At 43.0% G+C, this 12,525-nt stretch overlaps 1 protein-coding gene across 1 annotated transcript in view; it reads left to right on the plus strand.

The window, feature by feature from the left end:
- SDC1 (syndecan 1) overlaps positions 1-11,971 on the plus strand; it is a 35,806-nt gene extending 23,835 nt beyond the window's left edge. The window contains exons 2-5 of the mRNA XM_079970171.1: positions 5,852-5,933; positions 7,124-7,662; positions 7,920-8,067; positions 9,807-11,971. Of these exons, the coding sequence (XP_079826297.1) occupies positions 5,852-5,933; positions 7,124-7,662; positions 7,920-8,067; positions 9,807-9,973 (936 nt within the window). The 3' untranslated portion in view covers positions 9,974-11,971. The remainder of the gene's footprint in view (positions 1-5,851; positions 5,934-7,123; positions 7,663-7,919; positions 8,068-9,806) is intronic.
- The last annotated feature ends 554 nt before the right edge of the window (positions 11,972-12,525 follow it).

Raw genomic sequence — 12,525 nt, forward strand, 5'->3', positions numbered from 1 at the left:
AACGAAAGCAATAAACAATGTACTGCAGTCACACAATCAATCAGTAGCTGAACTGGGTTCCAAACAGTCACAAAAACAAAACAAAAGAGTTGCAAAAACAAAAATGCAAAATAAATAGCAAAAACAAGCAGAGGTGTGGCACTCAAAAAGGAAGTGTAACACTCAAAACAGAGCACGTTCGGCTTCCAAAAAGAGTTCGCAGACTGGAACACTTACTTCCAGGTTTGCAGTGTTTGGGTTGCAAGTTGTTTGAGTACCAAGGTGTTTGAGAACCAATGTACCACTGTAGCAATCTGAAACATTGGGTTGCAATAAAAAAGAAAAAAAGAAAGAAAAAAGACGTGAGAGGCGCTGTGGGTTAAACCACAGAGCCTAGGGCTTGCCAATCAGGTGGTCAGTGGTTCGACTCCCTGTGACGGGGTGAGCTCCCGTTGTTCGGTCCCTGCTCCTGCCAACCTAGCAGTTTGAAAGCATGTCAAAGTACAAGTAGATAAATAGGTACCACTCCGGCGGGAAGGTAAACGGTGTTTCCATGTGCTGCTCTGGTTCGCCAGAAGCGGCTTAGTCATGCTGGCCACATGTCCCGGAAGCTGTATGCTGGCTCCCTTGGCCAGTAAAGCAAGATGAGCACCACAATCTCAGAGTCGTCCACAACTGGACCTAATGGTCAGGGGTCCCTTTACCCTTTTTTTTTAAAAAAAAAAAGTTCAATCAAATTTAAACACTTTTAGATATAGTTAAATGAAAAAGGTGTGGTGCTCTCCACACTCTTCCAAGCCCAGCTAATGGGGTTTCTGGTATTCCTTCATCTACCAACTCAAGCTTGAGTTGACAGAAGCCACTCAAGCATGTTTAGTCTCCATACAAGATCTGAATGGTTTGTACACATCACAATATGTCTTTGGTCTAGCTTACAGTAATAGTTGATGGGATGATAAGATCGGTTTCTGGATAATGCCACATCAGACTACAGCTGCCAGATCTCATGGTTGAAGGCTCCTCCGTATTAAAGCAGCTGAGGCTAGAAAATTAGATACTGTGAAGAGTTTTCATCTAGCTTCTACCTCCTGATGTGCAAGTACAGAATTCCACCTACCCCATGGGATGGCTTCCAACTATGCAATCTTCCTCAGGCAGTTTGAAGTGGTACAGTCCAATCACTGCTGTGTCAGCTGCTTTCACCCAAAGGGAGCTGTTGCTTCAGTCAAATAACTTTCTAGAACTTGTTTTTTTGCAGAGTGGAATTATCAGCAGGCAGCTAAGGGTGGGTTAGAATTTAGAGACAATCTTGTTAGAACCCCAAATGACAATAGAGCTTGTTGTTGTTTTCCCCCCTTGAAGGCCAGCTGCTACTTAATAAGCAACCCACATTAAGAGCCATCGATTTGTCTAAGCAGTTGGACCTGCTCTGCTTGAAGCCCAACAGGCTGTAGCTGAGCAAAGTGCATGGCATTGTAGCTCATTAAGAACTTGCACACTGAGTAAAATGAGCAGCTGCACAGTTTGCAAAGTGGTGAGTTTAAAGTGGTGAAGCTTACAAAGCTTTCTTATCGCCTTCCTTGTTCTTGAACTTCAGAATCTTTTGGAAACTTGGAGCAGCTAAAATTAGCAGATGGTGACCAACGTCACCACACATACAGCTGTCCTTTATTGAAGCTCAGAGATAGCTGATCTCAACCTTAATTCCTACAAGATAATTTGCTGGGTCTTCTGTTTTTAAAAAAAGACTAAATTGAGAAGATAATTTTGGTTGCATTGGTCTGAATGCCACAAGGGGTCTGGCTTGAACTCAACAGAATATATTATTGGAACTACGGTGATGGAGTTGGCACCAATCCAATATATTTTGGTGCCTGAAGCAGAGCCTTAGTGACACACACCTTCCTAGGGCCAGCACTCATCTTGCTGTACCTTTTCGGACACAAATTCTTTCCTTCAGCCAGCTCTCCTCTTCATAGTGCTGTTTGAAATAGGTTCCTTGTGGTCTACCTCAAGGCATAATCCCTGGCATAATGACCATAGTCCATGGCATAATGACCTACCCAAGATATTTAGTATGTAGCCTGTAAAATATTGGAGCCCCCCCCCCCCGTTTCGATGTAAATACTATGGCCATAACTCAAGCTGATAATCCAGCTGTTTTAGGAAAGCATTAAGAAAAAGCATATGTATCTTAAAATCCTTCCCACACATGTCTCATTTGAAATGGGGTGGGAAAGAAGAGACTATTACTTTGTCTCCACCTGAAGAATATACATCCTTCCTATCCACAGCCCTCAAGTTGAGACATCCTTGAAATACATGTCTTCAGAGTGTCTTCATAAATGCTGCTGGAAGTATAGGGAAGACCCAACAAAAACATTTGCTATACCAAGGACAGCATTCGGAGACTCTTAATAGGAAATAGTTGTGTCAATCTCTTGTTATCAAAGAAACCCAACCAGAAGGTAAAGGTAAAGGGACTCCTGACCGTTAAGTCCAGTCGCGGATGACTCTGGGGTTGCAGCGCTCATCTCGCTTTAGTGGCCGAGGGAGCCGGCATTTGTCAGCAGACAGCTTCCAGGTCATGTGGCCAGCATAACTAAGCCGCTTCTGGTGAACCAGAGCAGTGCACAGAAACGCCGTTTACCTTCCCACCGGAACGGTACCTATTTATCTACTTGCACTTTGACGTGCTTTCGAACTGCTAGGTTGGCAGGAGCAGGGACTGAGCAACGGTAGCTCACCCCGTCACGGGGATTTGCACCGCCGATCTTCCGATCGGCAAGCCCTAGGCTCTGTGGTTTAACCCACAACGTTCAAAGAACTTTGTGGAGATTTCAATTCAAAGAGGCTGGATCTGCAACTCCTACAATAATGCGTGGGTTGGGGTGTGCTGATCCTTTGGAATTCGTACTTGGGAATTAAAATGTATTAACAGTTTCTGAAAAAAAAAGTGATATTAACAATGTGTCTTTTATGTGAATTGCATATTAGTTCATGCTTATCAAAATAATAAAAAGTGTTGTCCTCCCGCCCAAAAAAGAGGTGATTAAATATTCTGTTTTAGTGCCCACAACCTAGCCATTGGACTCCTAGTTTTCTATCCCAGTTTCTAACACTGTTTGATATCTTGAGAGCCAAAATCGTAGAACCTGTAACACTATATATATATTTTTACTTTTAAAGGTATGCATGTGCAGTCAAATTGCCTGGAGGTGAAAAGTAACAAGCGCTTCTCACAAGTTCATGAGAAGAGTGTCGGGCTACCAGAAGCCTCCCCTGTAGCTATCTACCTCCAGTATAGAGATGCTTTTTTATTTTAAGAAACTGAACACCTGCATAGAACAAGCTTCTACAAGAAAGAGTTCAGAACAGAATCCACATTGCATGCTTTAGTATCACTGAAAAGTGTCTAGTGTTTGAAACCTTTCACTTGATATCTATGAGGTGAGGGAACTTATCCATGAGATAACTTCTAAGACAGCTTCCAATACCTCTCGTTGGGAATGAAAGCTGCCAAACATCCCAGGGCTGTTTGGTTTCTCATCCTTGGAGGAACTTTCTCTTGATCTTCTGGGCAGATTTAGACCTCCAAAGCAATGATCCGTAACTAGCTTTCTTTGATGCCAGCAGACTGGTTTGTGTATGCCTTAAGCGTTTGGTGCTGCTAGCCCAAATGTGAAAGGTTGCCTTGTAAACCCTGTAGGGTTAAGGACATAAAAATGCACAAAATCGGTTGCCTCCTAATCCTTGCCTCAGATGTCAGCATTGTGATGCGGCTGTGGAGGTATGTGAAAGAGACAAAAGTGCTATTTCAGAGGCCGTGCATTGACACACAGGGTCTGTGATGTGGAACAACTATGTGGGATGTGATGCAGAAATCCTATTTGAGGAGAGCCAAACGTGAGATCCAGAACCACCAAGGCTGTTAACTGTGTTTGTATGGAAGCAACTTCATGCAGATAGGATCATCTGTCTTGGTGCTGGTGACCATTTATCCCAACTGATCCTTCCCTCCAGTGGGCAACCTTTTCCCACTACCGCCACCCAGCCCAATTTCATGTGGCCCTCCAGATGCTGCAGGCCCACTCTGACTTCCCAGACCACCCCTCTGGGAAACCTCTTTCTCACTGTGCGCCGGAGGGAAGGAGGGATGTGGCGATGGCACAGAGTAGCACAGGGCTGCAAATTCTGCCCACTTTTTGCTCCGGCAGCCCCTGGCAGGATAGACTGGAGGATATGCGTTCCTCAAGAGTGAAAAGGTTCCCCAGCTCTGCTATAAATCTAGTTTGATATCCTCTTGAAGGCAGGAAAACTGCTGTTCCTTTAGCAGTAGAACGGATGCTTAAGAGGCATGCTGACATAGCTGGAACACAATGGAGAAATGGAATCAAACCATATAGATAAGATAGCGCTGCAGGGAAGGTCTCTCTCTCTGTGTGTGTGTGTTTATCTTGATGTAGCAAAGAGTGCAGATAGGCACACATACAAAGGGGAATATAACTTAAAGGTTTGCAGAAAACAGCCTTGCAGCACTCTAGATAGAGGATGAGCCCAAAATACATGTGAAAAGCTGTCATTACCTACTTTACCTGTCTGCCCAAACGAGGGCATGTTGTGTTTCTGTAGTGTCCAGTGTTTTGTGAAAAGGGACTTGGGGAAGGAGTTCAACTGATGCTCCCAAGTAAAACCCTTGTTTGATCTCATCACCAATAAAAAGACCATCATTTAGCAAGGATTGTAGGCCTGTTTTTGGATAAGGAAGTTTGTGTTGAGGGCTCTCAGTTGGCCAAATGGCTTGAAAAGAATGTAGAATCAAATTTCTACATTTGATATAATGCAGCCAAAGAATTTAATGGCTTCAGGGGTATTCTGAACACGTTCACCACAAGCTCTAGTATCAGAGTAGAGTTTCTGTGTGCCTTTTTCATGGCCCACAGGCAGTGATGCGGAGCAGAAAAGTTTCCAGTTCTTTTATTTTTCCACATCTCCCCCCCACCCCCCGCATTTCATAAACATGAAAAGATGTCAGTTGCAAGTATGATATTGGCCAAGCTTTTCTGTTTCAAAGAAAGTAAACCTGCTAAATTAGATCACTCTCTAGGGCATCAGAACATTTTACATAGTAAACCATTTTTTTTTCTAATGAAAGTTGCTCTAAAATTTTCCAATTCTTACTTTTCCCCTGCTCTTACTTACTTTCTTATTTGACCACGTGTATCTGTTTAATTATACTAATTGCATCTCTTCCCTCATGCCAATACTTTTCTAAACAAATAGTGGAGTGAAATGATTCCAGTATTGCTTGTGTAAGTGTCTAAAAGACACATTGCAGAAAAGAGTGTAAATTGGAACCCTTATACAAAACTTCCATGTGCGCCTTGCATGATTCTGAATCTTTGTGTCTTATTGCTATGCAAAAATGAATCATCATCATAATAAGTTCCTCTGTGGTTCTTCCAATCTTTGTCCTTCATGTAATTATTATTCACTATGGCTGTGCAGTAAGCTTCATTTTTGTAGCTTACAGTATGGGTATATTCAGAAAGGAGTAGGGAGGTGGAATAAAGCAGGGTTCTTTACAGTGCAACTAACTGCCCTTTGTTCTCAGTGCTGAATGGTCCAGCTTTGCCAAGAAGGATCTATCAGGGTTTATATGTGTAGAGTACGTGTTTGTCTTTGTTTGTAAGGGTATTGCGGACACATACTGTGTCCTCTTGCCCTACATGTAGTCCTTGCAGAATAAAAAGTATTCCTCCATATGGCATCCTACCTAGCATAGCGATGGGCATTTTGCTAGGATTTGTAATGTGTACAGGAAACAATCAACGGAGAATATTCTAAATGTACTTTGTTTTCTGTTCTGTAGCAACCAGCAGACATCAGTTTCCCACCTGAAGACATGGACTCATCTGGTGATGATTACGACTCTTTTTCTGGTTCTGGAGCAGGTAAGCTTGTTTCTGTGTTTGCTTAGCTGTGAACAAAGCGCTTCTTGAACTCTTGGGTTCTGAACAGCTCTAACTCTGTAAGCTTATAGTTAACTAAAGGCCTAGTGCCACACTGCTTAGTGTATATGGATCTGCACACACTTATTATTTTCACAACAACTCTGTGAGGTAGGTTAGGCTGAGAGAGAGAGAGAGAGAGAGACTGGTGAGCTTCAGGCTGAGTGGAGATTTGAATCTCGGTCTTTCCTGCTTCACAATCCATCCTGCCTCTCAGTCCTCCTTAGAGTAACTCTGCTGTGCCTTTATTGCCTATCAAGTTAGGCCGGGAGTCAGGGCCGCCTAGTGAGTTTGACAGAGGCCATATGGCAGGTCTGGAGAACTTCTGGCCTTCCAAATGTTGCCGAACTACAACAACAACCATCATCCCTGGCCCATTAGCCATGCTTGCTGAGGTTGATGGGAGCTGTAGTTCAGCAACATTGGGATGGCCAAAGCCTCCCCACACCTATCAAATGGGGCCATCCAGAATTTTGTAGTGCCTGCCATAACCAGAATATAATAAAGGCTATGGTAGTTAAATGGTGGCTAGTTCAGATTTCATTTAAAATTGACTGCATGTTAAAATCTTAAGACCCTGTAAGTAGGGATTTCATTGTTCTAGAAAGAACATTAAAATTAATAATGAAAGTAAGTACCCTGACAGAGACCAATATAGTCAACATGTGTGTGTGTGTGTGTGTGTGTGTGTGTGTGTGTGTGTTCTACAACTGGAGAGGAGTACAGTGGTACCTCGGGTTACATACGCTTCAGGTTACATACGTTTCAGGTTACAGACTCCGCTAACCCAGAAATAGTACCTTGGGTTAAGAACTTTGCTTCAGGATGAGAACAGAAATCGTGCTCTGGCGGCGCGGCAGGAGCAGGAGGCCCCATTAGCTAAAGTGGTGCTTCAGGTTAAGAACAGTTTCAGGGTAAGAACGGAACTCCAGAACAAATTAAGTACTTAACCCGAGGTACCACTGTATCATAATTAGTTGGCCACGGGGTGGGAATTGGCTATTGAAGAGATAGGGATTCCTCAGACTTCTTGAACCACTTGGGTAAGCTTTCTGTTATGCAATGTAGTGTGTTTTTAAAGGCCTCCTGTGTACTAACTAAAACAAATACTGATGCTTTGGGTTCTTTGTCAGGCCATCCTGCAACCTTCGTAAAAGTTTCACTGCAAGGAAGAACAAATATGTCGTCGTTGCCCGAATCCTCAACTAACTCGGAATATAAGCAGCCTGAGGTACAGCAAACAGATAGTCCTACAGAAGAGTATCCAGGAGGACCTGTATCCCAAACAAGCATGCCTTTAGTCCCATTGATGGATCTGGTGACTGACAAGACAGCAGTAGCTACAGAATATGAGCTGGACTCATTTACTGAACATGGAACAACAAGGTCTCCAGTCATAATGACTAGAATCCCAACGACTCACCACATTTCCACAGTCAGAACCACAACGTCGCAAATTTCTAGCACACACTTCATTGAGGCAGAGGTCTACCAAGATGTCCATCAAGCATCAAGCACTGATGATGCAACACCTGCTTTGGACTTTGTGCCGACTAGTGAGAGAAGTCTGGATACTGCAAGTCCCACTACAATATCCTCTGGTGACCAGAATGAAATCCCTTCTTTGCCCAATGACGGAGGCATCCTAATTGAGGATGGTTCTGGAAGTAAGGTAAGAACGAGACGCTGTTCACCATGCTGCTACATAAATTAAACTCTTATGCTGAAATGCAATTAATTGACCTTCAGCTTTGCCATTGACCTGTGCTATAGCTTGCAGACTGTTTAAATGCAGACTTTGAGCACATGTCGTGATAGAACCTTGAGTAGCAACGCTGCCTCATAAACTCTTGTAGCTGTGTGAACAACATACATGCACTGAATCTGTGGAAGGGAAATTTAAAATGGTGTGATTGTTCTTCTATGCAGGATGACTTTTCAATTGAGCTACATGGAGAAAATTCAGTACTAGGAGTGGGATCTCAGCCCGGTGATAAATCAGTAGATACAGAAACAAAGAATGCAAAATCTGCAGGAACCGCCCAAGGAATAATGGACAGGAAAGAAGTTCTAGGAGGTATGTGAAACTAGAAGATCTCTTCTCTCTCTCTCTCTCTCTCTCTCTCTCTCTCTCTCTCTCTCTCTCTCTCCCCTCCCTCTCCCTCTCCCTCTCCCTCTCCCTCTCCCTCTTTCCTGCTTAGTTTAAACTACTTATTGTGCAATCTCTAGCACTATCTCAGTTGACAACTGTTGCTGAGCTGCCATACTGTTTTCTGCACAGCAAAGCCGCAGTATGAACTTGAGGAGCTCTACACTTGTCACAACCTCAGCAGCTGTTGCAGAGTAGCTGCTCACATTGGCATCACTGTATGGTTAATTATTCCCAGGGCAACCCAGTACTATGGCAAGCATCTTATGGGTTGAAGTTACTATATGGCTTTGTGACAACAGATGACAAAGCCTAAGCACAACTAGTGCATCCCCACTCTTGCTTCCTCAACATGTGGAGGGTGAGCAGGGCCTTTGTGTAGAGGGCACATGATCAGGACCTTAAATATCTGTTCAGAAGGCTGTGCTCAATGGAGAATACTGCCGCATGCCCCATTCTTAGCAGCTTGGAGGAAAAAGATTAACCCCCAAAGCTGGACACTTGGATTGTTTCACCTGGACCAGAAATGGGGAATCTGTAGGCTCTCATGCCTTGTTGGGTTCTCAATTCCCAACCAGCATGGCAGGTGATGGGAATTTATAAGCAAAACAATATCTGGAGGGCATCATGTTGTCTAGCCCTGATCCAGACTGTAGATTCCACAGAAACAACTCTCTTTGTAGCATACCTCTGGCTGGCTGTTCTTTTTACGAAGCGTTGGTCGCTCTTGGAGAAACATAAGAAGCATCAATGGGGTGAACCAGATGCCTGTGGGAAACTCTCAATCAGGGTCTGAATACATGGACATGCTCCCCTCCTGTGGTCTCCAGCAACTAGTATTTGGAAGTGTTAGCAGCTCCAGTTGTGTTAGCGCCTCCAATTGCAGACCATAGCCATCATGGCTTGTAGCCATGGATAGTTCTCCGAATGGAGAGATGTAGAAAGTAGAGTCCCACAAGGATTGGTATTGGGGCCTGTGCTTCTTTTAACCTGTTCATAAATGATCTAGAATTAGGGGTGAGCAGTGAGATGGCCAAGTTTGCTGGGGGGGGGATACTTTATCTTTTTTTAAAGATAATCTTTATTGTTATCACACATTAATGACATAAAACTCAACAGATACTACACAATAAACAGTACATACATTTCATACAATACCTACCCTCGTACCTTTACATTGGACACCACACCACACACATTTGACTTTCAACTTTCCTCTTAATGCTTTGTTATCAATCTTAACTCAATACGCATGCCACAGTTTCCTTTTGTTTCTCTATACATATTTTACCATATCTTCCCTCTATTTACAAGATTTAGTCTGAATCTGCTAGGAGATTTGCATTGTCCATATAGTTTTTAAGACATTCTTTAAAAATTAACCAGTGTTTCCTTTTACTCTCCCTGTTAGTTTTGCAAGATGTAAATATTCAATCATTTTAGCTAACCAGTCAGATTTGATGGGGATCATGTTGTTTTTCCAATTTTTCGCTATATTCTTGCCGCTGTGGTGGCATACATAAAGAGTGGTCTACATGTTTTCTTGATTTCCGATGACATGATACTGAGCAGTAATGCTTCTGGGGTTTTTGTGTGAAAAAAATACCTTATCACTTCGTTTATTCCTAATCTGAATACATCTAACTCGGCACTTGCTTTTTCCACAGGGGTCATCGCTGGCGGACTAATAGGTCTGCTCTTTGCTGGATTCCTAGTTGGGTTCATGCTGTACAGAATGAAGAAAAAAGATGAAGGAAGCTACTCACTGGATGAGCCAAAACAGTCAAATGGAGGCTATCAGAAACCACAGAAACAAGAAGAATTCTACGCATGAACAAAGAAAGTTTAAAAGACATTGGGATGTCTCAGTGGACATCATGAGTTCTCACTGCGTTTTAAAAAGGGGTGGGGGGAACTAAAAGCCATAGGACTGAGCTTAAGCCTCTGCCTCCTTGCCATTGGGAACGCCTCTATTTTTCCAAAGTCAATCTGGATTAATTAAAACCATACCTGCTTTCTTGCACAAAGATTACCTTTAAAGTGGAACCTTAGCCTTAGTCTAAGGACTCCTGGGGAAGAAAAGATAAGGAACCGATTGTATATAGTCTTGACGTCCTAGGAACATGCACCAAGAAATTAGTAAGGTATAATGTGCGTATGCTAAAGACATTTCGGGGCCCCATCGCTTAGTAGCCATCCCTGTGTGCATTAGAGAATGTTCTTTTCTTTTTTAAAATAATAATAATAAAACTGGTTATTATGTGGCTTTCAATGTTCCCACCCCCTTTTCAACGGTAACACTTGGTCACTCTATTGCAGCTGAATGGTGTGTGAAAGAAGACTCCCCCCTCAAATTAAAAGGTCTGTCCAAAGAGATGGAGTTCTTAAATGTTAGGCGTATGACTCCTCTGGAATTCTAGTGGGAGAAATTTTATACACTGTGCTTTGTAATATGAGGGAACATTGAGGTGTGCACACTTTTCCAGTTACTTCTGGTCCTACTGGCTGTAGTGTTGTCCTTGTTCCCTGTGTACCAGGTCCACATAGTAGTCCCGGAGCCACCGTTTGTTATCTACCTCTTCTGCATTGCATTTTTTGGATAGTGGCTACTTCTCCACTGGATTTCCAAACTCCCTCTGCCACTCGGTACCTAAAATGCTGGGTGTGGCATTCAGCGTACAGGACGGAGCCTGTTAAGGGGTGATGAGAGCTTCTGTTGCTGCCAAGTCCCAGGGACTAGAATCATATTAGACTGGCGTTTGTAGTCGAGGTTCTGGGAGCGCAGGCTCAACATGCAGAGCCTAAGGGAGTTAGTATCTATTAATGTACGTGGCTGGCTTTTATCTCGGTCCAACTTGTGTCAGAGCGTTAAGAGAGTTTGGAGAGCAAATGTCTTCAGAAGCTGTTCTGTGTAGAAGAGGAGGTCAAAGATGGATAGGGTGCCTTCAACTCCCTTGCATGCCCAAAGTGTGAAGTTGGGGGTCTTGTTGGGAATGTGTATCGATAGGACCAAAACCGGTGAATGTCAGCACTTCCAAAGCAGTATTTAAATGTGTGTTAAGTTACACTGTGTGTGGAGGGAGGCGGAGCTCTCTTGAAAAACAGCTAGCTGGTGTAGAATAAGTATAGGTATATGATTTCTGTAATGTACAGGATGACATGGATGTGAATTATCTCTCTGCTGAACAGTTTTTTGTGTGTTTTTTTGGTAAAGGCTTTGGGTTTGTTTTTTTTAGCGGTGGGGGGAAAACCACATACATCACTGTTTAGGCTCTTCTTTATTTCACCATTTACACTTGTTAGCTTGCAAGACGCTTTTGTTTCTAGCAAAAAGTGTAGGCAGAAGAATGAGTTGACACTAGGGCACTGTAAATACATACAGTAAAGTAAGGACCTTTCAAATAAAGCATAATTGTGAGTTTTCAACCAAACAATTGGTGCCTTCCGTATATCACTGCCGCAAAGCTCTTTATCTTTGATAGGCTAAATACTTTTTTTGTTTCAGCGTGTGAAACCAGGCTGTCAACTCCTGACTTGCATTCAATACAACTCAGCTACCCATAACTACCTTTTTACAATGAGGTTTTAAGTGATTGTGTGTCCCTTTTTTATGTACAAAAAAGATATCACTGCCTTTCTCGGATCTAGGAAACACACTTCTTTTGGGCAAGACTTAAGTGATAAAATTGGCGTGTGCGTTTTTAACGGTTGAGCAAAAACTGGAATTCTGTAACTTGCAAACTGCTAATTTTGAAATGCAAGTCCTTCAGTTGGTTCTTTTTGTACTTCTCAAACAGAACACATGCAATAAAAAGGCAGTCTGCCAAAATAAGCTGTTTCGTGTCATTACCTGAACCACCTGTCCATACCCAAATTTTTATTTTCAGCTTCTTCTTTAGAGTTGCAAGGCTGTTTCCTCAGAAAAATGTGCTAGAAACACAGAGTTGCAGCTCTGTGTACTGAATGCAGCCTTGTCTTGCCCACTTGATTTACTTTTACCTTTAAGATGTCTATATCGCCCTTCACCAAAGGCTTATTAATTCTCCTGGGCACCTGAAACTCAGAGTGTGTTGGCAAAGTATTTGGAGCTGGGAATGTCTGGCCCTACAGATGTTGTGTTTGGACACCAACTCCTCTCAAACCCAGCCAGCACAGCCAATAGTCAGGGTTGGTGCATGTAGTCCAGCAATTTCTGGAGGCCCAGAGGCTGACCATGCTATGCTTTGGCTGCTACTGAACATGCAGAATGTCAGTGGTAATGAAGGCAGGAAAATGGAGCAGAAAGACACAAAACACTGCCCATCCAGTCTATATCCAGACAACTGCTCTGCTACGAAGATGGAAGAACTGGTCTGAAACACATGGAGCCTGGACCTATCTTTATTT

The sequence above is a fragment of the Podarcis cretensis genome, assembly GCF_951804945.1.
Source record: "Podarcis cretensis genome assembly, chromosome: 3".
Lineage (NCBI taxonomy): Eukaryota > Metazoa > Chordata > Lepidosauria > Squamata > Lacertidae > Podarcis > Podarcis cretensis.